Here is a 26,831-nt window from a genome sequence, read left to right on the forward strand (position 1 = left end):
TGTGAGATGCTCAGCAGCAACTTTTGGAGTGCTAGATCAGAGCCTTACAATGCTGACATTAAAATACAGCTTGTGAGAATTCTATATTATAAAATATATCAAAGGTGGGTCCTTCACTGACTTTGGTTCTCATTTAAAACAGGAAGCTCCTAAACATATATTGACAGCTGGAAGTGTGTGAAAGAAAGCACAGATTTACCAAGTATCATCCCAGTTTATTATTTTTTGAGTTATTAAGTCCTAGCCCAAGATATAGCAGCTGCCACAGACCTGAGTTCTGTTGCAGCACTGAAAAACTTGAAAATACAAGGGAGCAGCCTTCTCCAGCTTGCAAACTGTGTGCTGAAAGCTGCCCAAGGACAAGCTATACTGACCATTCTTCACCTCAAAATCTCCAGGAAACAGGAGAGTTTCATTTAGTTGTTGGGTGTTGCTAAGCTCCATTCCCACTTCCACAACACAGAGCTCTGGGAGCACCAGGATCCAGTTGAGCATTTGGTTCCTTTCTGCTTCCTTGGACCCCACAGGCAAAGATACACATGCACATCTTCCTGTCATGGATATTTCTGTGGTGTGAAGGGTATTTCTCTATTGAAGGGTACCACAGACTTTTGGTGAGACAAAGTAACAAAACTCTTTGTCTTGCAATTTAAACGTATTTCCTTTTTGCCCAAAATTTGAGGATGTGTTTGTCCCTGTCTAAGTTCCAAAACCACAGAAATATTTGGAGCGTTGCTGGAGTAAGACACTGGAAATTCAGCTTAGTCCAAGGTGTTTATTACAACAGCAGTCACAAAGCCCAGGTTAAATTATCTCCTTTTTAGCTAACACTATTCACATCACAGTATGTACTTTTTTTCCTAAATAAGAGCTTTTTATCAAGAACTGTGTCTGCCATAGTAGTGTCATTGAAACATTACTTCTTGACCTCTCAGGCGAATATATATTGCTATAATGTCACCATTAATTATGTTACCTTTTTCTTCATGAACCTGTATTTGTTATTATGATATGACCTGTTGAATCAAAGATGCTAAAAAATCCTGCCAGCTATATAATACAGAGCTATCTCATGCATTACAGAAATGCAGTCTTTTCCAAGTCAAAAGTTCTCAAGTAGTTAAAGCCTTATTAAAAGGGCATTATACAGTCTGAAACAAACATAAACCCTGCAACTACAGGGAACTGCATGAACAATATGGAACTGCAACTACACAGATAAATATCCTCCTGAAATCAAGTGTATTTTCTAACATACTAAGGCATATGAAAATAAAACATAATTGGAATAAACTATCCTGATTTTATGCAGAACAGCATAAAAGTAGTCTCCACAATAAGGATTTATTATTATTACTATTATTATTATTATTTAGCTTTGGAATACATTTTTTTCCTTTCATCTTGCAATCATTATCTAGATTTTATTTGACTTATTTTCTTTTCAGTTATCATGAATGAAGAGCTGCATTTACAAGGAACGGAACAGCTGTCATGACTGAATTATCAGGCTGTATTTATTTCCTGTTTGACTCTAAATATCCTTCTTCCATTGCCTTGAGCCAAATGGCAGGTATTAATGAAGAAAATGCTGCAAGATTTGTCAGAATTATTTATAATATCGATTAAGTTTGAACTTCTTCCACAGAGCAAATCTGCTGAGGGGCTGGAACTGTGAGAGTCTCCTGGTTATTTTCAGCTGATGATGAACCTCAGCTTCAGTCACCAGAGTGTTTGATCTCTTTTGAGAATTTGGTACAGCAATGACAGATGCAGCAGTTGGAAAAGGATCTTGTTAAACAAGCTAATTGAGTGACTTGGGGCCACAGATGATGGAGCTCATAGGAAAGCAGCACTTACTTAATGCCTGATGTCTGGGCTTTCCAACTCCCCATCAGCTCAGAACCTTTTATAGAGATATTGACAGTCACTGCCCCAAAACAATTTTTCCTCGTTTTGGAAGGTTATCCCTAGTGCCTATCCCTGTTTCAAAGAAGAATACTCTCAGAACTTCATAAATAAAATCTGTTGTGTTGTTTCTCTGCTTTTGCCCTAACCCAGCTCCACAGAGTTTTAGAAAGCTCAAGAATAGAAACTAGTATTGGCAAACAGTTACAAAAAATTCTCAGATAAATGTTATTGTGTAGAGAAACACAGGAGCAGACAAAGGGAAAATCAGAGGACCTGAAAAAAATAGTTCATCCTCTGCCAAATTCTGTGAATTCTACAGCTATTTGCATCTGATTGTTGCACTTTAAATAAAGATTCAATATGCCATCAACATACATGTTTGAATGTCCTTCCATGTGCACACACAACTTTAAAATAAGATACAGGCTTTTCAAGAAACTCAAATGAAGTAACAGCATATGGGGGGGACGGGGGTGGGGGGGAATGGGTATCTTCTACTGGAAGAAATTGGAACTGCTCACTGAAAAAACCCTCAGGCTTATAAAGAGAAAAGAGGTTTTGCCATAATAATGCCAGAGATTTATTTTTTAAGTAGTGGTGGTTTCCTGGAGCTGTGGAACAGACAAGGTTCTTCTGTGATCTTTCGCTACATTACTGACCAAGTTCTGTGAGATATATCATACTTGGATCTCCTTATTGACCTTAGTTCTAACTTTTCTTTTTGCTTTTTTCTTCTCTGTGTCTGTGAAGAATTGCACAGACACAGCAATACGTGAGGGACCACTATCATGAGCATTTCATCATCCTGTTTCATAGCAAATATATCAGAACAGAAAGAGGAGTTAAGAGGATTCAAGTAACAAACTCTCTGCTTATTGCTACTCCTGTCTATAGAGATATTTAAATGACATTTCCCTCAGGTTGATATTGAGGTCTGCTGCCCAGAAAAGTGGGGAAGAAGAGAACACCACAAACAGGATGCAATTTTAGATTGCTGGTGGAAGCTGAGGTCTTCGTCTGTTTGGAGACTTCAGCATTGGGGCAGTAAATTCATCAGGACAAAATCCAGGGATCAATGCTGGTCTTAAAACAGAAAGCCATGGGTATTTTCACATGAGGTGCAGACATTGACTGAAAGCAATTCATATGTAAGAAACTTACTGAAGTTATTTGATGTTCAAAATTCCATGTTCAGGCTCAGCAGGAACAGACCCTCTTGCTTATGATCTAAACTATTATTTCCAATCTACCAATGAGTGCAATTAACTCAGTTCCAGACTCCTACAGAAGTAGCTCTGTACAAGACAACCTGTATTCTTTGGTGGGAACAAGGACAAATGCAACCACACAAGCAAGCTAACTCAGCCTCCATTTGACTCAGTGATCCACTGCTTTGTTCCTTAAGGATTGGCTTCCCAGGAGCTCTAGAGACCCTCTTTGTGTGCTTACATTTCTGAGTAGACTTAGATTACAGAATAATGGCCATGCTATTTAAAACATTATTATCTTTGCAGCTTGCCATGGAAAAGAGTCTACTATGAAAGTACCAATGGCAACTATGCTGTTTCCCAGCCTCACAATAAATTTACAATTTGCAATTTTTGGTAAATTACAAATTTTACAGATTACCATTTACAATTGTTTTTAATGGGGAATGTTCAAAATTTAAAATAGACCCATACATAACATTGTCCAACTAAAATGTGGAGGGTCAGTCTACATTTCTAAGATAAAATTAACACAAAGAACACTAGGTTAAAAAACTCATCATACTGATTCTGAATTTCATGGGGACTACATAAGTCCAAGGACAAGAAATTAAAACCAAAATCAAATACTGCAAACCAAAAGGAACAATATCGAGCTATAATTGTGAAGTACAAACCACTAAAATTAAAAGAATAAAAATAGAAAATTAGGTTTCATTATAGTCTCACTTTTAACTACTATTTATAGTAGAATTTGATTTATATGTTTACATATATTCTTCATAAATACAGATATAGGTATCAAAAGATATACATAAAATGTATGCTTAATGCACATCTATATAAGGAATGCTACAAAATTTTGGTAGGTCCACAAACTCTCAAGTTTCTTTGGTGAACACAAGTATTTAATAAATAAGAGCAAAGCAAGATACCTGTCTCAAGTATTTCCTGACTTAGTATAGTGGAAAGTCAGAATTTTCTGTAAAATACAGGATGCAATAAATAAATGTAATTAAACATCGTTGTGCAGTGAGCTCCAGAAGAAAAAACTTTACTGATACAGTGAAATAGAATTTTTGAAAATAGTCACCATTATGAGGACATAGTGGCCCTAGAATTAAGAAAATAACCAGAGGACTATGAAAATCTTGCCAATCATTATACAATTACATGTGTTTGTTTTCTTTTGGGTATTTTTATTATCTTGCTGTCAAGTCCTATGAGGGCAATTAGCTAATTTAAAGATTTGCTTACAGCAAAAGCAATGCACCTGTTGCTGCCAGAGCCTATGTATTTTCAGTGGTAGCTGTTTTCTCTGTGCATAAAATGCCTACTATTAGTCTTGATATTCCCACACAAAGCCAGAAAGACTGTATTCCTCATTGTGACACTACTGTTCATTTCTACAGAAGCTGCCTCAGTTTAGAAATTAAGTAAATCTCAATTTATTTTCTTGGTTTTAGCACTACCACTCAGAAAGAGCCATGAATACTACACCCATTTAATGCCAGTGTTTGGGAGGTGTATGGAGGAATAGCCAGTGTTTTTTCTTTGAAGCAGGACTTCAAGGACTGTATCAAACACTGTGTCAGATTTGCAAGGGGAGGGCACACACCATGGAGAGAGAGGTGGTCCATGAAATAATTCTCAAATGTAAAACTGAGACATGCACTGCACGCTCCAGTGCTACCGAGGAAGTCTGGGCAGAAAGCTTTCCAAGACCATTCTGCTTAGAAAAAACTTGGAAAGGTCATCATGCAGAAAGAAAACCAGCAAATCAGCTAGCTAATTTCAATACAGTCCATATCTTAAAACTCTTTTATGAAGCCAAATACTTAGAACTTCTATTTTATTTGGAATTAACACACATGATTGCCAGTCATACTGCCAACAATAAAAAGAAATTAAGCATCAAACATTATAAAATAAATCACAGCTTTTCATTCCTTTGTGTATTTACTGACCAGCTATTCTGACTCATTTCTGAGAGCATTTCTTTCCAGACAACAGTTACATCTGACCTTTGGAATCTTGCTTGCCTTAACTTTGTCATAAAAGACCCAAGAGCCACAAACGCTTCTGATGTGCACAGACTTTCAGCTCTCGTCAGTGACAATTTCATGCAAAGACCTAATTTCTAAAATACAATTTGCAACATTCTTTCCATTTTGTTTCCCCCTCAGACTTACCTGGTTTCATCAATATAAACTGCCTCCAGCACGGATGCTGCATATTCAATATTCTTTTTTAAGTCCACCACATTAATGTCACCCTTTTCCAGCTGCTTTACCAAGCATCTTAATCTGTGAAAAAAACAAACAAACAAACAAAAAAAACCATCAGTGTGATAATTCTAGCAAATTTAGTGATTTCATTTTCTAATTGAAACATTGGAACAAACAAAACAATGTAGAGCCAAGGACCATCACTCCATCTCTTGTCTTGGTTTAAGAAAATCTAGACTTAGAATGCACTTAACACAGACTGGTTTTATGTTTTGATAGCTTGCTAAATTCATAAGGTGTACTAAAAAATGTCTTATTCATTCCAGAAAGTCAGAGAGGACATTTTAACCATCATCAAAGCAATTTCCTATTGATTTGAAACATAACCATTATGCCTCAGACTCTAATTTAAAAGAATTAATAAAAATTACTTTTGCGTGTTGTCTTAGTATATTTTTTCCATTTTTAGGTAGTTAATTATATTTTTATAACCATGGTGTACTGATTTTTCTTCACTTAAATGTCTTTAATTTTTATTTAGGCCTCCAGTATGTTTTTGCTGCAGAATTTGCATTCTTACTAGTGTAAGTTAATATGGAAGTCTGTTGTGTCTGTGTTTATAATAAATTCATCTTTATACCAGAGGAAAGGTAGTGCCCATGGCAGTAGAAAAATCCAAATATTCCCAAGTGTGTTTTAAACTTTTAGTTTTGAGGATTTTGTTTTACAGTATAAACATGGATACGCCCAAAGGGGATTTTGTAATGCATCAACTCATGTCTCGGCAGCAACACTCTTCCACAGATACACTTCTTGAATACTAGATTTTTTCCTAAACTCTGCTGACAAGAACACTTCTGACACTGCTCAATTTAACCATACAGAGTAGATAAAGCACTGGAGTAAAATTAAAACCTTATCAGTAAAAATGCAGAGGTGTGACTAAATGGATGCTTAAAGTATAGGTATTTTCCTTCCTTCTGTGCTCTATCTCTGAGTAGAAATAGTCTGCAGTTTTGTATCATGTAAAATAAAGATTTCTGTAACTAAGGCTATATCATAATTTTTACATAACTTCCATTAAATAATTTTCTTTATGTGCAGGAAAAATTGTGAAATGAGCATTTAGATAAAAAGTGCAGTGAAACTGATTCAGCATTAAAGTAACCACTTTCAGAAAAAGATCATATGTATGACATGCACCAGCATACACAAAATATGCAACTATTACATGAAGAGAAGCCTGAAGGGACACCTCACTGCAGTTACAACTTCCTCATGAGAGGAAGAGGAGGGGCAGGCACTGATCTCTTCCGTAATGACAGGATCAGGACCCAAGGGAATGGCCTGAAGTTGTGTCAGGGGAGGTTTAGGTTGAATGTCAGATAAAGATCCTTAAACCAGAGAGTGTTTGGGCACTGGAATGGGAATGGCCCAGGGAAACAGTCCCAGCACCAAGCCTAGTAGAATTCAAGTGTTTGGACAACACTCTCAGGCACATGGCATGACTCTTGGGGATATCCTGTGCAGGGCCATGAGTTGGACTCAATATCCCTCATGTGTCCCTTCCAACACACCTAACTGTGATTCTGTGATAATAATATATTTAATACATATATATACTATATATTATTTTCATTGTGTGCATACAATATTTGATTGGACCTAATTAAAATTTATAAATAACAAAATTACAGTGATATCTGAAAAAAATTCATAAACTTGGAAAGCACTGTTCTATCATAAAACCATTTTGGTGTTTTTCTACATATTTCTTTGGCCTAAGTACTATTATGTTCAAATGTGTAAAGATAATTCCAGCAAATGGGGTTTTAAGACCAACCTCCTCAGTTCTCTAAAGCCTTAATTCAATTCAAATTAGCCTAGCACATGCAACAAATAAGGCTCTTAGCAACCATATTTACCTGGCATTTTACACAGTGCATTGCATATCAATGGAATAGAAAGCATTGCATTAGAAAATTTTCTCAGAGAAATTATGTGGGCAGACGAAATACTCTGGGAGCTCATCTCCTCCACAGAAATAACCATACATAACTTCATCCACTTCAGAGGTACCTGCAGGCTGAAGGAGGCTGTTCACAGCCATCTCCTGGGGTGTGTGCTGCTCGCTACTGCACACAAACACACACACAGCCCCTCCTAAGCACCAGTGCCAAAATGCCCAGGTGGGTCTGGCAGCATCAGTGCCACTGCTTGCAAATAGCTGTAGGGTGTTTCTGTCACTTCCACTGCTCCCTCCATATTTTACTGAGCACATCTCTGAATCACACTTTCCAAAGTGGGAGCATAAATAAAATCGAAAACTTGTTTTCAAATATACAAAAATAAATTTGTAACGCTGCACAGCAGGGGACCAGGCTCTGGTAGAACATCAGCTTAAAACAGATTAAAATCCTCCAATTTCCAGTGGTTCCTCATTATCTGGGGCAATAGATCAGATGACAGGTATTTGGAATAATTTTTTTTATGCCTGTAGGTGGAAATTAGTCCCTGGGGGAGCCTTTAAGCCACAATGATCTTGCAATATCTCACTGCATAGTCAACAGATGTAACAGTCAACAGATGTAACTAGCCCTGTGGGTATAGATCAAATTCTAGGACGAATGCAGAACACAGTAACAGACCAGATCATTTGGAAACACTGCACAGGCAAATGTAAAGTGATTCAGAAGATATTGCAAATTCACAGAAGGCTACAAGTGACCTTCTCTCATGTATCACCCTTTGTGAAGATGTCCTCAGGAGTCCTTAGCTGACCTAGTGCAGATCTATCATAGAATCAAGGGATAATTTGGTTGGAAGGGACCTCCAGAAGCTCTTGTTCTAGACAGAGCTAACCTCAAAGATAGGTATAACTTCAAATTTAGATAAAATTACTCACAGGTATTTCTGCTCAAACCTTGAATGCATGGAGATTTCAAAAACTCTTGGAAAAAACAGTTTAACGGGTCAATCAGCCTCATTGATGAGCCCTGGTGCATTATGCTTTCACAACATCAAAGTGGAATGTCCTTTGTGGAAACCTGCATGCCCAAACTTTGCTGTGCAGTTCCAAGAAAAAACTGTCTCTGTCGATGGCACAGGTCCCCCCTAGGAAGCTGGAAACAATAAAATCCTTCCATTTTGTCACAGATCAGGCACTTGTCATGTGACACTAATGAAGTCTACCCCAGATGTTAGAAAAACTGACTTCCAACACAGCAAAATTAAGTGGGTTATAGCACTATATGAATGGTCTGAACATACTCAGTGTCTTCTGCATTAAAGTGAATAGCCACAGGGCTTAGGAACTGACATTTCAGTAATGAAACTAATAATTTAGCAAATAATAAACATTAATTTATAAGACTAAGCAACAAGTGTTGACACACCCACAGTCCCCCATTCCACAAGACAAAGAAACTTATGAAAAGAACAAGGAAAGTTAATTTAAGAGTAATTATTTCTCCAGCTGTACCAGGAGGATTTTTGTTTGTTTTCTTTTAATTGTCATAAATTGAAAATGGACATTAGAAATAGTATTTTAAAACCTGAAGTGTTACTTAAAACTGGAAGTAATTGCATTACCCAGCCTATGAACTGTGCTAAGAAATAATAGACTGCAAAGAGAAAAAACTGGAGGAGCTATTCTGTAAAAGAGAAAAAAATTACTATTTGAACAGGTTTAAGATGCAAAGAAAATGTTATGCAGAACTAATGAGATAAAAAACATGAAAAAACGATTATGTATCTCAGGACACCTGAAAACTGCATTATAAAACTAGCAGCCCCAGTCTGTAAGGGAGAAAGAGACATCTGCAATTAATAAAGGGAGTGGGTGGAGAACCATCTTCTGTCATCTTGGGTAAACATCATTAACAGTGCTGTGGGATTAAATGCTCTTGTGGACAATCCAAATGCACTCTGCTCCCATCTCTCTTCAATAATATGTCTGTGATCTTACTGGGGTCCATGTTTCTCCAGTCCTCACCTCTCTGTGCAGCTGATGCCACTGTCAAGCTGTGGACAAAAATCCTTCAGGCCCACCCAGCAACATGGGAAAATCAGAGGAAGAAAGGATTTTACTGGGAGATGAAGAAGCATTTCTTGATTAACAATATCATAACCACAACTCACTTGTTTCAAACTTCCCCACTAAAATTCCCCCATGTTTGAACTAAAGTTTTGTTAAATCTACTGTAGCTTTCTGGGGTTATATCAAATTAACTGAGGATAGATTTTGTGATGTTATAATATTTCAGAAAGTTTCCTAAGACAGGTTTGGTAACTACAAAGAGGAAAAAGAAGAAAAAAATTTAAAAAGGTAAGGAATCAGTGATCAAATATGACTTTTTGCAATGTCCTCATGAGAAAGTCTTCTATGGAACCAAGGAAAATCCAATGAGAGAAGTATGTCTGAATAACTGAATAACTGTCCTAAACACAGGCCAAAGTGCTAACAAAGAAAGGTGCAAGGATGGCATTACTTAAGAAGGGAGATTTTAAAGTAGAGAGGCAGACAACCTGGAAGATTTCAATTTCAGATTAAATTTTTCAGCTGCCACTCCTATTTCTAAGATAAAATAAATTACTAGTAATCACTGAGAATAAATCAGTGTTAAAGGTCCAGCTTAGGAGTCTTTAAGAACCAGAAGAGGAAAATTCAGCCAGGAGTTAACTTCTGAAACTGAGAAAAAGGCCCTCTGCCTACTTTCCCTGAACTGCCTTTATTTGCCTTGTGAGTCTCCCCACCACTGAGCATTGCAGAGAAACAGACTTACACATCTGGACTTCACTTAAAACTGTTTTGGAAACTTTGAACAGAAAAAAAAAAAAAAAAAAAAAAAGCTGGCATTTGCCACAGATCCTATTAAAGGGGAAGTGAAATAAATCCTTTTCCTGTTAAGGGAAAGTGTAAAAACTAAACTGTAGACTAACCTTGCTTCCTTCTAAATTTTGAAATTAGTGAAAGTCACTTGAAGATGGGCAATGAACACATAGGTAATTATTTGAAAATAATAAACACATGCTATTGTCAATTAAATAGACATAATTATTAATATTAATATTCACAGTGCTGTTAAAAAATTATCTGTGTTGGTTAGATCAACTCCAAGTTGTAAATCATTATCTTCTCATGAACTAATTAAGAAAAGCCTAGCTGTGACAATTGTGACAATGTGTGAAAAAGTTCAAGGACATAAAAAAGATAATTTTTTCTGGAAACAAGTGTTCCATGTTTGAGCTATTTAGTATTGAACAATAAAATTAAGTGGATTATTGTAAACATTATTATAAAAGAGATTTGACCCTCTAAATGAACATCACAAAGTAAAAATGGGTTGATATTTAATGTGAAATTAAAATTAAAGAGGAAGAAGGTAACAATATCCTGGAAATATGGATTGTTAGTTTAAACATCACTCGTTTTTGAAAACTTTGGGGAAGGGGGACGTTTTCCTCTAAAAACCACAAACCAGCTTTGCTACCTGTAGTGATTCCTGTAAGATCAGTTGAATAATTTTCATCTGTAGAAAGCATTGCTCACTCAGGAGTTCCTCAGCTTTCCAAGGCAGAAGTTACATCCTCACCCAAACATGAATGCTCTTAAAAAGGGTCAATATCCAAGAAGTCCAACTCATGAACAATAAGTAGTTCAGCTAATCTATTAAAAATAGCCCCATCCCACAGTCCAAGTTGCTTTAGATACCTGTTTGAGATTCAAGAAAGTATTTGAATAAAGAGGAATACAAAACAGAAACAGCAAAACCACATCTTGGGAAATCACAGCAAATTAAAAATATCACTATTTCACTTGAATTCTAAAATTCCCTATATGAATGGTCCAAATTTCAATTATTGTTATGTGAATTGGTATAATAGGAATTCTACATGCTTCTATTAAGAACATACATGTATAAAATAAAGCATTGTATAAATACACCATTCCATCCAACAAATTCAAACAGATGAGGTTCTGAAGAAATATACATAGTATGGTAGCAAAGATTCAGAAGTGATCCCTTTGGATTGCCACTCCTGTTCCCCTGCTCCTACCTGCAGTAATGAAATGGCCAATTATCCCAACTTCAAGATGGCTAACCTTTCCTTCAAGGTATTTTACTCTGTCAGGGAAAATCAATGAAATATGAAATATTTTGCCCAGCAAGGTAAGGCCAGCATATCAATGGGGAACAAGGGTTAGAACAAGCAGCTCTCAACACAGACCTTAATGTGTGTTTCACTTCCTTGAAATCATAAAAAATGCAGCTCCAAATGCAGTTACCTAATATTTCTTCTGATTAGAGGGGTTCTGAATAAACTCTTACGTGGAGAAATACAAGAAAGTGCTGCAAATATGTCTTATGAACTTACTTCTCAGCCACTGCTGTGTCTGAGCTTATGCACAGGAAGTCGTGTGGTTGCTAAGGGTTTCATGAATCACATGAATTTCATGATTATTTTAAGCATTTAAGTGGTACACACTGATCTGTAATTATGATTCAGTTATTAGAAAATATTGACCATGCTGGTAATTCAGACAACATTTTGATATATCAAAACTTGAATCCCATATTGAAGAATTGAAATAGAAGTTGTGCAGCTATATAGCAACACCAAATTTTACATTCTCTTAATGATAATACTCTTTTTTATGGTGATATAATTGTCTTGGCTGTTCAAATATTCTTTTTATGCAAGATGAAATGGTTTTCCTTCAGACAGGCATTCTCTATCAGGCTTCAATTCATTTTACCTTATCCTATAAATTTAATATTTACCACTCTAATACTACACAATTATTGTGTCTCATTTAGTAACAGGTTAAACAAGTGTTAGCAAAATTCCTACATTTGCTTTAGCACCCAGCTGAAATCACAGAACACCATGGAGTTTTACAGGTTTTCCACCTGAAACCAAAAACCAATTTAAGGTCTCAAATGCATTTTTTAACTTTTGCATAATTCTCAACAAACCTAATAAAACAAATTTCAACTGCCTGAGAAGCCACCAGTGTCATGACCCCAGTGATACTAAAGGTCTGCTATTTGCAGCACTGTAACTTTTCACCATCCTCCATAATCTTCTCCAGCTACACTGGAGAGACACCCCAGAGGAGGAGGCTTGCCTGGGTCTCTGGTACTGCTGCTCTTCCCTGCTGTCTCTCACACCTCCCCAAGTTACTCAACCTCTCCCAAAAGTCACTTTCACCATTACATTCATTATATGTCATGATCATGAATTCTCACACATTTGAATTTCTCTAACCATCCTTTGTGCACACCCAAGCTACAGAATGAACTTAGCCAAGCTTGAAGTGTCTTTCAAACTTTTTTCTCACATTTACTAAAGAACCATCATTATTACTTATTTGGTTCTGCTATCCAATTTCTTTCTGGGTTGAAGCTTAATCAAAAATCTTCAAACTTCAAATTACTTAGTATGTATAAATATTTTCTCTATCTATTGTTAGATCCAATAAGTAACCAACTATTCTCCTTACCCTAAACACTATATCTCTTTCTACTGTCTCAATGTATATTTCCATTATTTGACATTCCCATTTCACAATCAATCCATGAAATCAAAGACAAACAAATATACATAGGAGTGATTTGGAAATTGAAAATTATTATTTTAATTACTTTCGCTGAATATCTATTTTTGTCTGAAGATTGAAATTTAACCCACAAGGTTTTCCTGAATTATCTATACATTATATAGGGTCCTAGATAAAAATATTTCATCTTGAAGTTGCCAAACACTACAAGATGTCTCAATGTCTTCATCATGAACTTGCTGAATTCACTATCAAGAAGCTGGGAAATCAAATGTAAACTCCTCATCTATCAAAAATCGTGCTTGAAGATGATGGCTAACCTTTGATATGTTTAACTTATTGGAACTATTGTGATAAGCACACAGAAAAGGCACAAAGCCCTTATTTCCAATAATGCTTTAAAAAGCTTTATTTTTCCTACAGACAGAAGCTTTGAGCACAGTGATCAAAGCTGCTAAAAGGCACATTATCTCCTTCAGTCCACAGGACCAGAAAATGTAGGCTGGTACATGTTGATACTCATCCTTTTAAAAGGGCATGCAAAGAAGTAAAAAAGTCTTTCTAGAAATATTGATAACAAGCTACCATATAGAATCCAACTGAAATTCTTTGATTTAAAACTGCATTAACCAGAACTGGTAACTTTGTACTGAAAATATTTTGTATGCTAATACTTAGAAAATATATTGCTGTCATTGCTTTTGAAAGCCTTTTTGGTGCAATTTTGCAGCCATTAAGGAGACAAGATTGGTAAGTGTTCAGCACTAAAATAATGTCATTGCCCAATGATTAAATCTTCAACTATGATCAAAGGATCTTCAACTGTGACAGCACAAGAATCCTTTCCGCTCCTTGATAAAATAACATATGAGCAAATAATACAGGAATATTAAAAAGACAGCTTGTTCTATGATTTCTATGTGGAATCAAACTACAGTAAATACTATATAATTGGTATATAATTAACATTTTTATTTTTCTGAAGCAGAAATTAGAACCAGGACAGAATGTCCTTGCTGCAAATAAGAGGTCAACTTTTATAAATGTGGCTAAATCCTAACAGCTAACAATTCTGGTGATTCTTAAATTTCTTGCTTAATAGTTACAGATTTTTTGAGACATCAAACACCTGCAAATGTAGAATCTTTATCCTGATAAGCAATCTGGGGACTCTGTGCCTATTTATAAATTACTTTATATTTGTTTCTGACCTGCTGACTTCCTTGGACAGAGCATGAAGTATTTTGTTGCTTAGTTTGCAATAGAATCACAGAATTATTAAGGCTGGAAAAGACCTCCAAGATCATCAAGTCCAACCTTTGGCCAAACACCACACTGCCAGCTAAACCACAGCACCAAGTGCCTTGTCCAGCTGTTTCTTGCCAACTTGCATTTCTCTCAACACACACACAGCTGAGAGCTGATAACATATTAACTGAACAGAGGTTACCTGAAGGCCTGTATAAGAAAGCAGTAGAGAAAAAGAGGTTTTTGAAATGGCAGTCCCCATGCTCTAAGTACATTGTCAGATGTGGTGCCCCAGCTATTACTGTGCAATCCATCCCATCTCCTTTTTCTTGGAAAAGTTGCCCCACCTGCTCCCATGTCTGAAAGCACAAGAGTATGGGTAACAACATCTCTTCAACCTGCTGCTGTCAAAACAATCTAGTTTCACTTCAAGGCACTTTACATCAGTTCTACTGAAGTCTTTTCACACAATCAGATGATCCTGTGCATGTACAGCTGTGCTGTCAGATGAATCAGGGTAGTTGGTTCAGCTGGACTAACAGATAACACAATCACCAAAATAATCCTACTTTGATCCAAGCTCTCACTTTTCAGTGGATTTGGAAGTCGTCCTTTCCTACTTATAATTAAAGACTTGAAGTACTAAAGTATAAAAGTTTTACTTTTAATATATAATCACACCTTCCAGATGGGATGACAGAACCAATTTATCTTGAATTTTATTTTTAATGTGTATCATGGGTTCTGAGGAACCAAGTACAGATCTGTATTTCTGGGATAAAATTGTAAAATGTAAAAATCCCAAATATTTTCACTATGAACTATTACAGACTATTGCGAAAACTCATTTAAGAGTTATCTTAGTCTGCCTAAACTATTGTAGAAAAAATACCACCACCTTAATTGAGATGTCTTTTCTACTGAATAATTAACAGCTTCAACAAATGTATTTTCACTAAAAAAAAAATTTCATTCAAAAGACAGAGCAAGACTTAAATGCTTTAGCACAACAGCTGTAGTAATTACAGTACAATTTTGCTGTAAAATCATTACCAGCTCAGTGGTTCTGAAGAAAGAAGAAAGTACATGTAATGTATATGGCAACGTAAAAATATGAATAGGGTTCTTATTTAAAACTGCAATACTGCAATTAAATGTAGGGAAAAAATAGGAGATGCTAGAATTCAGCACTCTATGCTATGTGTGAAACTAACTTCTGGCATTTGGAATTGTTAAAAATAAATGTTCTGCTGAAGAATTGCCAAATAAAGTACTTCAAAGCAGGTCTTGGTAATGAGAAGTAGAACATCAGATTAGCTTAAACACTTGAGAGCCATGTAAATGTTTTAAAGAGGAAAGGATCAAGCAGGTGAACCTTTTCCCTACATTCTGTAAGAATGGCCTGTTTATATACACTTTACATATATTATAAGCAGATTAAATTGAAAATTTAGAAACTAGTTTTCAAATTGATCATGACAATATCTATAGAATATTCATGATCAAAACAACATGGATCATATTAGTTGCTAAATTATACACTGCCCCATTACTTTCTATAAGAAGGCTTAAACTGGTCTCAAAATTAACCACAGAACTAATACATCCACCAATGTTTAATTACTTGTGAAATGGCTTGAAAATATTCTGTTTATCAGAAAGAGCTTTCAGCTGGAAAATTACTGGGCTTCTAGCTAGAAGTTGTTTATAAGAAAATTTCAAACCCACCTTTTAATTAACCCACCTTCTATCCTTAATGTCTGTCTCTTTTGAGGATGCAGAAATTAAAATGTGACTTCTTCAAAGTGATGACAGTACAACATCCCTAAATGTTCTTCTCCAGGGGTGTGAAATCTAACCTGAAAGGTTCAAGTCACTTACCGTCATGACTAACAACATTCCCAAATTTTACTTCATTTTTCATAGCTCTACTGAATGAATCACTATCCTTCAGTTTCTCTACAAAGCATTGCCATTCCTTTCAAGTTAAAAGCTTGGTTATATTTTAATTTTAAAATGGAAAATCAGTCAGTTCTTGACTTAATATTATAATGTTTACACATTTACTAAGGAAAAAGTCTGTGTGTACAAAAGCAAAATAGGTAATAAAACAGTTTCTTAGAAAGTGCAACTACATACTATGATTTTCCTGTCATATTCTCAAACAATGCCTTGTTTCATTTTCCATTACTTTTCTGATCCTTTACTGCAGCATATTTTTAATTGGAATTCTCAGTTTCAAAATCAAGTTACTCACTTCAATCTAAAACACCATTACTCAGTACAGAAAGCCTGCTTCAAGGAGAATAGGCCAGTTTTAATACAGTAGCAAACAGTCCAGGCATTGATCACAAAGGAGTGCTTGAAGAAAGATCATAGAGAGATAATACAGCAAATTCAACAGCAGTTAAATTTCCTAAAATTAATGCAAATGAGAAAGTGCCTTGTTCAGTAGTCTCCCACCAACACATTGGTTTCACCTGCCGATATCTACATGATGCCATGAATATGCAACGCAGGATGTTCTTGGATGGAGGATGGAGAAAGGGGACCCAAGTGCAATGCTGATGAGCAGCTCGGCTCTGGTCAGTGGGGGTGATCATGTGTGCCTTAGCCAAGCACACCTCAAAAGTAAGAGCTCAGGGTTAGCGAGAGTGTTCACAGTCTGTGCAATTTCACTCTGGAAAGACAATGTGAAAATGACAGTGAATGAGATGGATCTCACCATTCTGGTCAGCCACCACACGTTCCTAGGTCAGCCAAGGGCGGAGGCTGCCCGGGCTTGTTTGGCTTGGACCCGCAGGGCAGGGCCTGGCCACCTCCTGTGCAGGGTCCGTATGCTGGCCTTACCCTGTAGGCCTTCCTCACTTATGTTCCTTGACACTTTTGCTCCAAACTGAGTCTGGCCTTCTCTATTTTCATTTCTTGGTGTCTGGCTGAGGTTTTTTTCCTGCCATTCAATTCCCTGAAGTCACAGAGTCATGCCAAAGTGGTGAACTGAAGAGTAACATCATTAAGTGGGCATTTTCATTCACCTTGCCTTTCGCCTACAAAATATCCTACACATAGCTGTATAGCTCCTATAGTGAGGAATTTTATTAATACACAGCTTCAGTTTAAGTTTATAAGTACTGGTTGATAATTTTTTCCCCATATTTATCTACAATATGAAAGAAACACCCTTGAAAGTATATAGCAGTCAAGTCACAAGGCAGGGCAGCTTGCTACATATCAGTCTTCTGAGTCCAGCTCTAGCAATGATACAGGATTTTCTGTCAGGCATCACAGGTCAGAATTTTACCTGGCATGAAGCTCACAGAACACAGAGGAGTTCCATTAGTTTACATGAGCACACGTGCTTTCTATCACATTTTGGTATAATGGCATGAAAACAATAAAATGAATGTTTTCTAAGTGAAGACTATCTGCACTTTTATTTTATATAAAAGTTTCATTACAAAGCCATTAACAACTTCAGTTATGAAGACAGGCAAGAGTCATCAGAGAGAGAATTCATTAATACCCCGTGCATATGATAAAGATTCATGGATTAACAGTTCATGAAGGATATTTTACTGCTGTCACCATTGACGCACAGTTCGTGCTTTAAATGCACTAAATTAATTTGCAGTGCTCTTCAGAAACATTTCAGTCCTGAAACCACCTAAAGCAGCTGAGCCAAGTGACTGGTGCCAGTAAGGCAGGACTCTGGGACTTGCAAGACACAACAGCTCTCCCACACACAGAGGAGAGATTCATTATACAAGTATTTCTCAAACAACATGAGTACCAAGCTGTCTCTTACTATACCCACATCTACATATCCAGACTGTAGGAACTTGTGACTTAACACTAAACTTCACTGGGAAGAACCTTCCCTTTCCTTGCCCCAGTCTTGTTATATACCAAGAATCAATTTGATGAGGATAGTTGGTTTCTGTTGAAATGCTGGAGAGCCTCTTACAACCTCAAAGTTCGAAATTTGATACATGCCAGAATGATTTTGAAATTACATGAAATATCCTTAGAGGAAAACACATCATCTTTAACAAAATAATTATTTGATTTTGTAATCTTTTAATGCATGCACCATTTAACTCCTACAGGTATCTACTAGCAGAAGGTTTAAAAAATATGTCTTAAACTAACAGTTTCAGGTGTCCCATAAAGCAATCAAATTTTCCTTTCATTGGTGGTAGAAAAAATGCTACCTTAAGCCTCACTGTGTTTTTCAGTAACATCCCTTATAACAGTGTAAATGTAATACATGTTAGGCCTAGATCTGCTTTGGAAATTATAATTACTTTTTCTTTAGATTTACTCCAATGTCTTCTTGTGATAAATAAGGTTAGTTTTGAGTTGCCTTTCTGAATCTTGTCAGCACTTCCCAATCCCACATTTGCACAAGTGTGGCACTTTTCCAAAATATATTGTCTCCTAAATCTTATTTAAATAGAAAAATCTTTAAACAGTATTTTGCAGACCTACATCAGTGAATTAACTTGGAATCTTTTCTTTTATAAATAGGATTATAGGAACACCATAAAAGTCAGTTAAGAGAATTTTCAGACCTTTTATATGTTTTGAATTTTAAAAAGAAGATAAATATAACATGATAATCCTATTCATTATGGTTACGGATTTTCTATTTATTAGACTTGTCATTACATTTGACTAGCTGCTCATAATCATTAGAAATATAAACACTGCTTTAAGATGGATTAATGGTGTTGTGCTTTCTCTAATAATAACAAAAAGTCTCAGTAGTTACTCTACTGTTGGATTACACACTGTAATTATGTGATCTGTAAGAACATCTACAGCAGCCTCCAATAGAATAGGACTACTTTTATTTAGCTACTGGATTTTGTTATCCTCCTAAAATTTAAAATGAGAATGTCTAATTTTGTACTAATGTTACAGTGGTTCTCCTAAAGTTACCTGTTTCATGCCACCTTCAGATTTGACACAATTGTAGTATTTTACATTTATGTTTACAATAAGGCTATAGGCATTCATATAACTTAATACAGAAAACAAAAGCACAAAAGCTTTGCAGACCTTTCAATATATCCCTGGAAGAAAACAAAAAAGCTATTTCCAAATAAAATAGATTTCATCAAGTAGGCTATGAGCATGAATGTTCTTCTCAAGCAAAATTTCACTGAAAATTGCACAGTATCAGAAAAGCTTTTGGGTTTGAGTAATTGGCATTTCCTTATGAAAAGTAAGCCTGTATATTGCCAAAAACCTCTTATCAGTAGAGCACAGAAAGTGGAAGCCTTTTGCAGTCACTTTACTTTTTTTCTGAATGTTCAGAGTGGTACATGACAGAAGAAGCACTTTATGCCTTCAGCAGCTGATTCTCACATGCATCATCTGATAAGGGCCATCTGATAAGGACTGTTCTGCTGCTCCACATCACTGAGTACACGAGACCCCTGCTTAGCTGACCTAATACAGACCAGCCAATTCTGCTTTATCAGGAGAACTCTCAGCAGCCCAACAACAGCCCCAGTCTGCTCCTCATTCCCTGCCTTACTGATTTGATAATCTGCCCCATGGACTCTCAGACCAGGACACCAGAATGGAATAAGAGTCAGGATGTCCAGCTATGAAAATAAGCATATTAATTCACAATTCTGTAGTTTCTTCGTGCACATAATTAAGGCAATTGACTCATCTTTTCATGGAGGAGCAGGTAGTAAAGCACTGACAGAGAAGGAGGAACAGAAATCATATTTGTAAAAATTCACAAGGAAAATAAACGAACATATAAAGTTCCCATTTATGTTCCTTTTAACAAAATTAAATTTCCTCTTACATCTAAGCAATAAATTATTATCAACATTATTTTAAACCACTGTGAACATGTTTTCAGCTCCAAAAAAGGATGACAAATTTCACATTTTTTAAGTTCAGGCCACCTCGAAAAAGAGCTATTTGCAAAAGAATATATATTCATTATAACTATAATACCACAGCTAGTTCAATTTCTAAGAGAAAGAATAATTATCCCCTTCAAAGTTTGATCTAGTGCTGCATTTGACTCTACGGAGCCAACTATACTGGACACAAAATTGCCATCTCAGGACAGCTGTCTTATGCTGGAAACTTTCATCGTGCATGGAAGTACCTGACCTAAAGATCTGCTCAACCCAACAGATTCAGGTTTCTGCCTTTTATACCTCTTTCACAGAAATACAATAAATATTAATTATTATATTCAGCAAATATTTTTTATGTATTACCAATGTATATTTAAAAGACAAATATTCTAGATTATTGGATGTGTTATAAAAGGTAAAGGTTCTGGAGAACTGGACCATGATGTATTTACTATGTGGAAATTGTAAAGATTCCTGAAGGCAGAATGCAGATTTTTGTTCCTGGTCTGCTCAGTAATTTTTGACAGAATGACAGAAAATTTCAGTTAATTTCTTTCTCTCTAGAGAGGCACACATCAATTGAAAATATCTATAAATATCAGAAAGAAAGAAACACTGTGTTAAACTGCTTGAAGAATCATAACTGGCATGGTGCCAAAAGGTCCCTTGAACATTAACCTATTGATACAGAGAGACAGCCATTGGCAGCTGCAGAGATCACAAAGATGGAAATAATTGGGACAAAACCAAAACCAAACCAAACCAAAAGGCCAAGAATAAAACCCATTGTCACAGTAAACCACCAATTTTCTTTTCATATCTTTTCTTTGAGACATGTTTCTACGTATTACTGCACAGGATGCACTTCCAAGGAATTGCCTATACCTAGTGTACTGGAGGAATTGGCTTCCTCCCATGACCCAGCAAACAGTGCCAGAATTTACTTTGCTGCCTGTGTGCTTTCTCAAGTGAGGTCAAAGGAAGGGAGCCAACCTACAGGGCAATCCAGTCTGCCTTCAGGTTTGAGGCTTGGCACATATTTCAGCTCTTGGTATTACATTGAAACAAAACCTTAAATGAGACTTGAAAAAGTGTTAACAAAACAGATACTTAACTGTAGGTATGGGGGGAAGCAGCATTCATAATAAAGCTATTATATACCTAACTGCTACAAATACCTATCTCAAGACAGGAAATGCTTAAGGAATAACAGAAATGTCCCTCTTATACTGATTTTGCTCTAAATACTAAACATCTAAAGCCATGCCACTAGTTCAGTCTGCAACTTTTGTAAGTTCAAAAGCCCTTTCACTGGGAATGCTCTAGTCTGGTTTTCTGTCTTGTTCTCTGAACTAAAAGGAAAAGCAGTGTAGGCACAGAATTTAAGGAGAGGATTACAATCTGATTAAATGCACACAGAATACAACAAAAGAGACAGATTTTCCATTTCCAGCAGCCAAAAAACCAAATCAACCTCTAAAAAGCTGGTTAGGTCATCTGCAAGGCTTTCTATATAGTAAAGAATTGAATTATGGTTTCCTGTTCCATTATTTGTTGTCTTTGGTCACTACCCAGGTTCATGGAAAAGTTTTCAAAGTAATGTTTATCCCTGAAAAAAGAAAATTCTTGAGAGCTACAAGCTGGCTAGCTCCTTTAGAAGGAAGAAGAGGATTTGCTTAATGTAGTTCTGGCACACAAAATGTAAATCTGGTCTCAGAAAGAGATGCAGTATAATCTAGTCTTTTGCTTCCTTCACAAATTGTATGCTGCCAGAATTGACAGAAGACTTTACAATCCCTGAAGTGCAAAGCCTCCTGTGCAAAAATATACATGTTCATTTTTAGTTACCGGCTTAAAAAATTGTATGGCTTTGTTTCTGTAATATTGTGAACAAGACAAATTTGGAATGGTCTGTCATTTATTAAAGTTCCTGTCAAGAAGAGCAGCTGCCTAGCCAGAGCACTCAGAGAGGGAGAGCTCAGTTCTGTACATTTTACCCACAGCAATTACGTGTGCAAGCAATTCCATTAGCAGCCAGAGGAAGATGATGTAATTACAGATTTGTGCAACTTGGCCTCAGAACAAAACAAAAACAAAACCAGGAGCTTAATTAGTCATTTTATATATTAATCATACAGCATGCCCAGAAACAGGAGGCTTAAATCAGCTCTCGAAGACAGGCATCTTGCTGCAGTGGAGATGCCCTGGAGTGTCTCACCTGGTCGCCAGCTGCTGCTCCAGAAGAGCACTGGTGTCCTGCTGGTCCTGGGTCATATCTGCCAGCCCTGGGTGGATGTCTCAGGCACCCTTGGGTGTCTCAAATGGCACTAGATACTGTATCTGAGCACTGATGCAAACCTAGGCTGTCAGTTCTTTACAGGTAAGCAGACACACGCTCCTTCAGGCAGAAGATACTCAGTTCAGAAATCACTGAAATCTACTTGAAGACAAGCGAGAGAAGGGTTACATTTCTTGGAGACAGAGAGTGTGTGGGATGGTGCCACTGCTGCAGTATGACATAAAAAGCCTGGTCTCATACATGTGTCGTGAGGAGAACAGAAAAAAGAGAGAAAGCCAGAGACAGAGTAAGCACATATATACTGCAGTTATCTGACATGTCAGGAGCACAGTCACCCCTTCTTTGTATGATTCCTCACCTTTTGTGACTGATTATAACCTGATTTAGCAAAGGACTTCTCACCATCTCTACTGCACCCAGGTTTTATCCCACTTCTCAGTCAAGTGTGATGCTTAAGTAATATGAATAGGAAAGTAACATACATTCTTAACACCACATACCTTTTACACCACCAGAATGGTACTAAAGCAGCAGAGATTTAGTCCACCTTCCCTGCTGGGCAAATAACATACTGGCTATAACATAAATGGGAACCAAACCAATCAGATAAAATCTATGGTGATGTTTTTGTTTTTTCTTCTCAAATCAGCTCTGATCGCCTATCTTGGACTCTATTTTGTAATCCAGTTTATAAATTAGCAGGTCTGACTACCAGGTTACCCAGGGAACATGTCAGTGCTCCAGTGTAAGAGCTCCCGCCTCCTCTTTCCTGTCTCCCAGTACTAAATCTTCCCAGCTGCTTCCCTCTCCCTTCCAAACCAGGACACACACTGTGGTTCCCTGGGGAGAGACCAGCTGAGATTTTTTTCACTATCAGCTGTGTGAGATGGTACCTGACCCCTCCAATATGACTGATATCACTGCTTATCACAAACAAAGCAGGAATTCAGCCTTTCACCTGTCTTTCTCTTGGTAGCAGTTCATTTGACATTAAAATGCCTTGAAATAATACCAATCTATTTTCATGTGAGGACAGAAAAGGAACTAAATGACAAACTTGTTTAAATGTGATGGTTATCTCAAAGCCAATTTTCAGAAATGAGCTAATAATAAAAAGCTACATAAAATGAGAGTGTCTTAAAAGATAGTTTATCAAAATACTCTATATTGAAATAATCCAAAAATATAATGGAGAAATGGTTTACCATGAACAAGCACAATTTTTAGGTCTATGATTTTATGTGAAGTCCAAAACATTTAATTTGCAAAACAATAATATTTTTAGAGTCCAATTTGTGTACTGGACTTTGAGACATATATTTTTATGTTGAGCTAACACTTATAGTTGGAGAAAAAGAATCAGCATCTGATAAAAAAACAACTTAAGTCATTTAAATGGCTAGTTATCAAAATTCTGCCTGCACTTAATGACACTGCATCTGAATTCCTATTCTAACTAGGACCACAGGGATTTCAAAAGTCTATCTGACAGGAGGTACACGTTTTAGCTTTCTTTAGCTCCAGTTTCCTTTATAAAAAATTACAGACAAAAATTTATGTAGGACACTTTATACCACAGGCCAGTAAGAGGAACTTACTAAACCAATCACAGAAACTTTCCTAAGATCTTTCCATATGTAAAATTTACATCCATCTCATCACTCTCCCTGCTATTTGCCATGACCATGGTACAAGTACCATTATTTAAGGGATGATCAATAATGCTTTTCTTTTTTCCATTTTTCCATTTCCCAATGTTCTAAAAATCATTAGAAAGGTATGAATACCATTATGCAGGTATGAACAGGCCCAATACCATTGCATTCAACATCCCAATACATAAAGTCTTAGTATCTTTTCCTTTTTTAAAGAAAACAGCATTTGTCAACACAATTTCAATTCATCCCCTACAAACTAGAAAACAAATGTGTTCAGGCTGTGGAAAACATCTGTGATATCTATGAAAGTATTTAATGTAGCAGCTTTATATGTTCACACAAAGCTGTTTTTGAGATCCTCATCAAAGAAGGTGGCAATTCTGTTCCTTTACCTCTATTCACTCAACACTGTAAAAAGTGAGATACAACTATCTTAGCCTGTTTTAGAAAGAACCCAGCTACTAGAAGTTATTTGACTTGGTTCTGGCCTATGACATGACTGTTGCCATGTAGAAGTTTTCTCCTAAAAGGTCATCAAAAAAGTAATATAAATAAACACATCCTTCTATCTTTATACAATCTGTTCTACTAAAATTAGACTACTCACTTTATTTTTCAGGAAACAATCAAAACATATAAAGAGCCTATAAAACAGAGCAAAAAATTGGCCCATCAATAACTGAGGTATCTGTGTCATCTCTTTTAAAATCCCAATGACTTTCTGGGATTTCTCACCCACCTAAAGACAACAGAAGAGCCCCTGGCCCCACACAGTGGGGCAGCTGCACAGCAGCACACACCTGACCACAGCTGTTGTAGCACTGAGACAAAATTGTTCAGCCTGTGCTTCTGAGAACACTTTGCTCTGGTGCAAATCTGTAATTGTAATATTTGCAGCTTTGCAAAGGAAGGAAGCCCTATTTGTCAAATGACGAAGCCACATTTGTGAACAATGGAAAATACTACTAAACCTTTCAAATAATGCCAGTTATTTTGTCTGTAGAATTGCACAGCACACCATATCACATTACCAGAGCCCAAAATAAAACCTTCCCAGAAACCCAAGTGCCCTATAATACTAATTTTAAGAGATTCCAAAGTTATTTCAAGCAAATGTTTTTATCTAAATTTGGCTTTTAGCCCCTATAGTCAAACTGAATTTGGAAAAAGTTATATGTTTGGGATAAACATAAGAAACAACATAGAACAACATGCTTTCTCTGTGCATCACATGAGTGACAGCTGAAAGGGAGACCTAAAGGTTAAGAGGATATTCTTTTTTCACCTGTGATTCTGCTTTGTCACCAAACTCTCAATAGCTGTAAAAATCCTTTTTACCACTTGGTGACCTCTGAAAAGATTCTCCACAGCAATATATCTCTGAGTGTCCTTCTAGAGGTTAAAAAGTCACTTGTTAGTCAGATAAGACCAAAGGGCTCATTCAGGGTTCAGCTACCATGGCATAGTCATGTTATTACAGTTGTGCCTAAGTACCAGATACTACTGGCACTACTGAAATTTTGTCATAGTAACAGGTACCAAAAAAAAAAAAAATGGAAAAAAAAGAACAGGTGCATCAGCAGAGGAACATAAGAGTGGCTAAAATGTATGAAAATTCCCATGATTTTTCCTATTTTCTAAAAAAAATTGTGAAAATATCAAAGTCTCATCCAGCTGTTTTCTGAGACAGGAATAACCATCACCATTTAATTGTTAACTTCCCTGCCACTTCTGACACACTTTCTGCTGAAAGATGCACTTACTTATTTACTGTGACTGAGCCTCTTGGGTTGCCCAGAAAACTCTTCAATTCAGCTGGGACAGGGCAGCTGCAAAGCCTTGAAGTGCTGAAGTCTCATGAGTCCTGACAGGAATTCCCTTCCAGGTCAGGGACAATCATACCCTGCACATTCCCCAGCAAGAAGAGTTTTGTAACAGGAAGGTAAAATACAAAAAAATATGTTGGGAACAAGTGAAAAAACCCTAACATTCGTATTTTGTAGTTACGAAGCAAGGACATTCAGTGCAAGTGAAATTTTTATCCGTTTTGTCTCTGCATCTTGCAATTTTCATTGATTTGAACAAGGAGAGGTTGTGATATTAAAACTATGAATCTGACCTGATGACTTTCAAATAAAAATACATAAACCTGCTTAATGTTTGGTTTTAATTTAGAAAGTATTTATGTTAATTTGAAAAACAGATATAAAAATGTGGTGATTTTAGGTTACTTAGCACTTCTAGAAATAGTTGATAATTTTATGGAAAATGCCAAATAACATTTTTGAATTTTCCAAAATCAAAAGGAAATTTTGACTTAAAAGAGGGAACTAAAAAAAATGCAAGCACATTCTCACATAAGAAATATATGCTATGCAAAAGAAACCATTTTCTTGAAAACAGTCATAAAAATAGAAATCTATCAAACATCAAATGGCTTGAAAGAAATACATTTAGAAGTAATCTGTAATTTGTCATATTTCATCATTTAGAATTACAAGTTAAAAGCTCTACAGAATCGAGCTATTTGATTTTATTTTATAACCTGCGTAATCTACTCTGTCCTCACCCTAAATATGCCACTTTGGAAAGGGTTGCTATATTGTCAGTGCAATGTGAAAAGCTGACTCCATTAATAATCTATTATAAATTTAATGGATTCCTAAGAATTTCTTATCCTTGGGTAAAGAAGGAGGTTCTGTTGTCTTCCTGCGATTTCAAGCTTCTATACCTACCTTGCTGCTATATTCAGTCTTGAGCAAAAGACAGCAATGCATATAAATAAATGCAGTAATAAGTGGTTCTTCATATTTTATAATGAATACAT

At 36.3% G+C, this 26,831-nt stretch overlaps 1 protein-coding gene across 6 annotated transcripts in view; it reads right to left on the reverse strand.

Annotated features, from left to right (window-relative positions):
• The window catches only part of PDE1A (phosphodiesterase 1A), a 152,622-nt gene that overhangs the window by 48,606 nt on the left and 77,185 nt on the right, over positions 1 to 26,831 (reverse strand). For 5 of the 6 annotated variants that reach the window (XM_021531327.3, XM_077785108.1, XM_021531325.3 and 2 more), the window contains exon 3: positions 5,312 to 5,425. In XM_021531327.3, coding sequence (XP_021387002.1) covers positions 5,312 to 5,425 — 114 coding nt within the window. Of the gene's footprint in view, positions 1 to 5,311; positions 5,426 to 22,265; positions 22,510 to 26,831 lie in introns of those variants that run through there. The other variant, XM_021531328.3, reaches the window with a different exon arrangement.

Source organism: Lonchura striata, chromosome 8, assembly GCF_046129695.1.
Source record: "Lonchura striata isolate bLonStr1 chromosome 8, bLonStr1.mat, whole genome shotgun sequence".
Classification (NCBI taxonomy): Eukaryota; Metazoa; Chordata; class Aves; order Passeriformes; family Estrildidae; genus Lonchura; species Lonchura striata.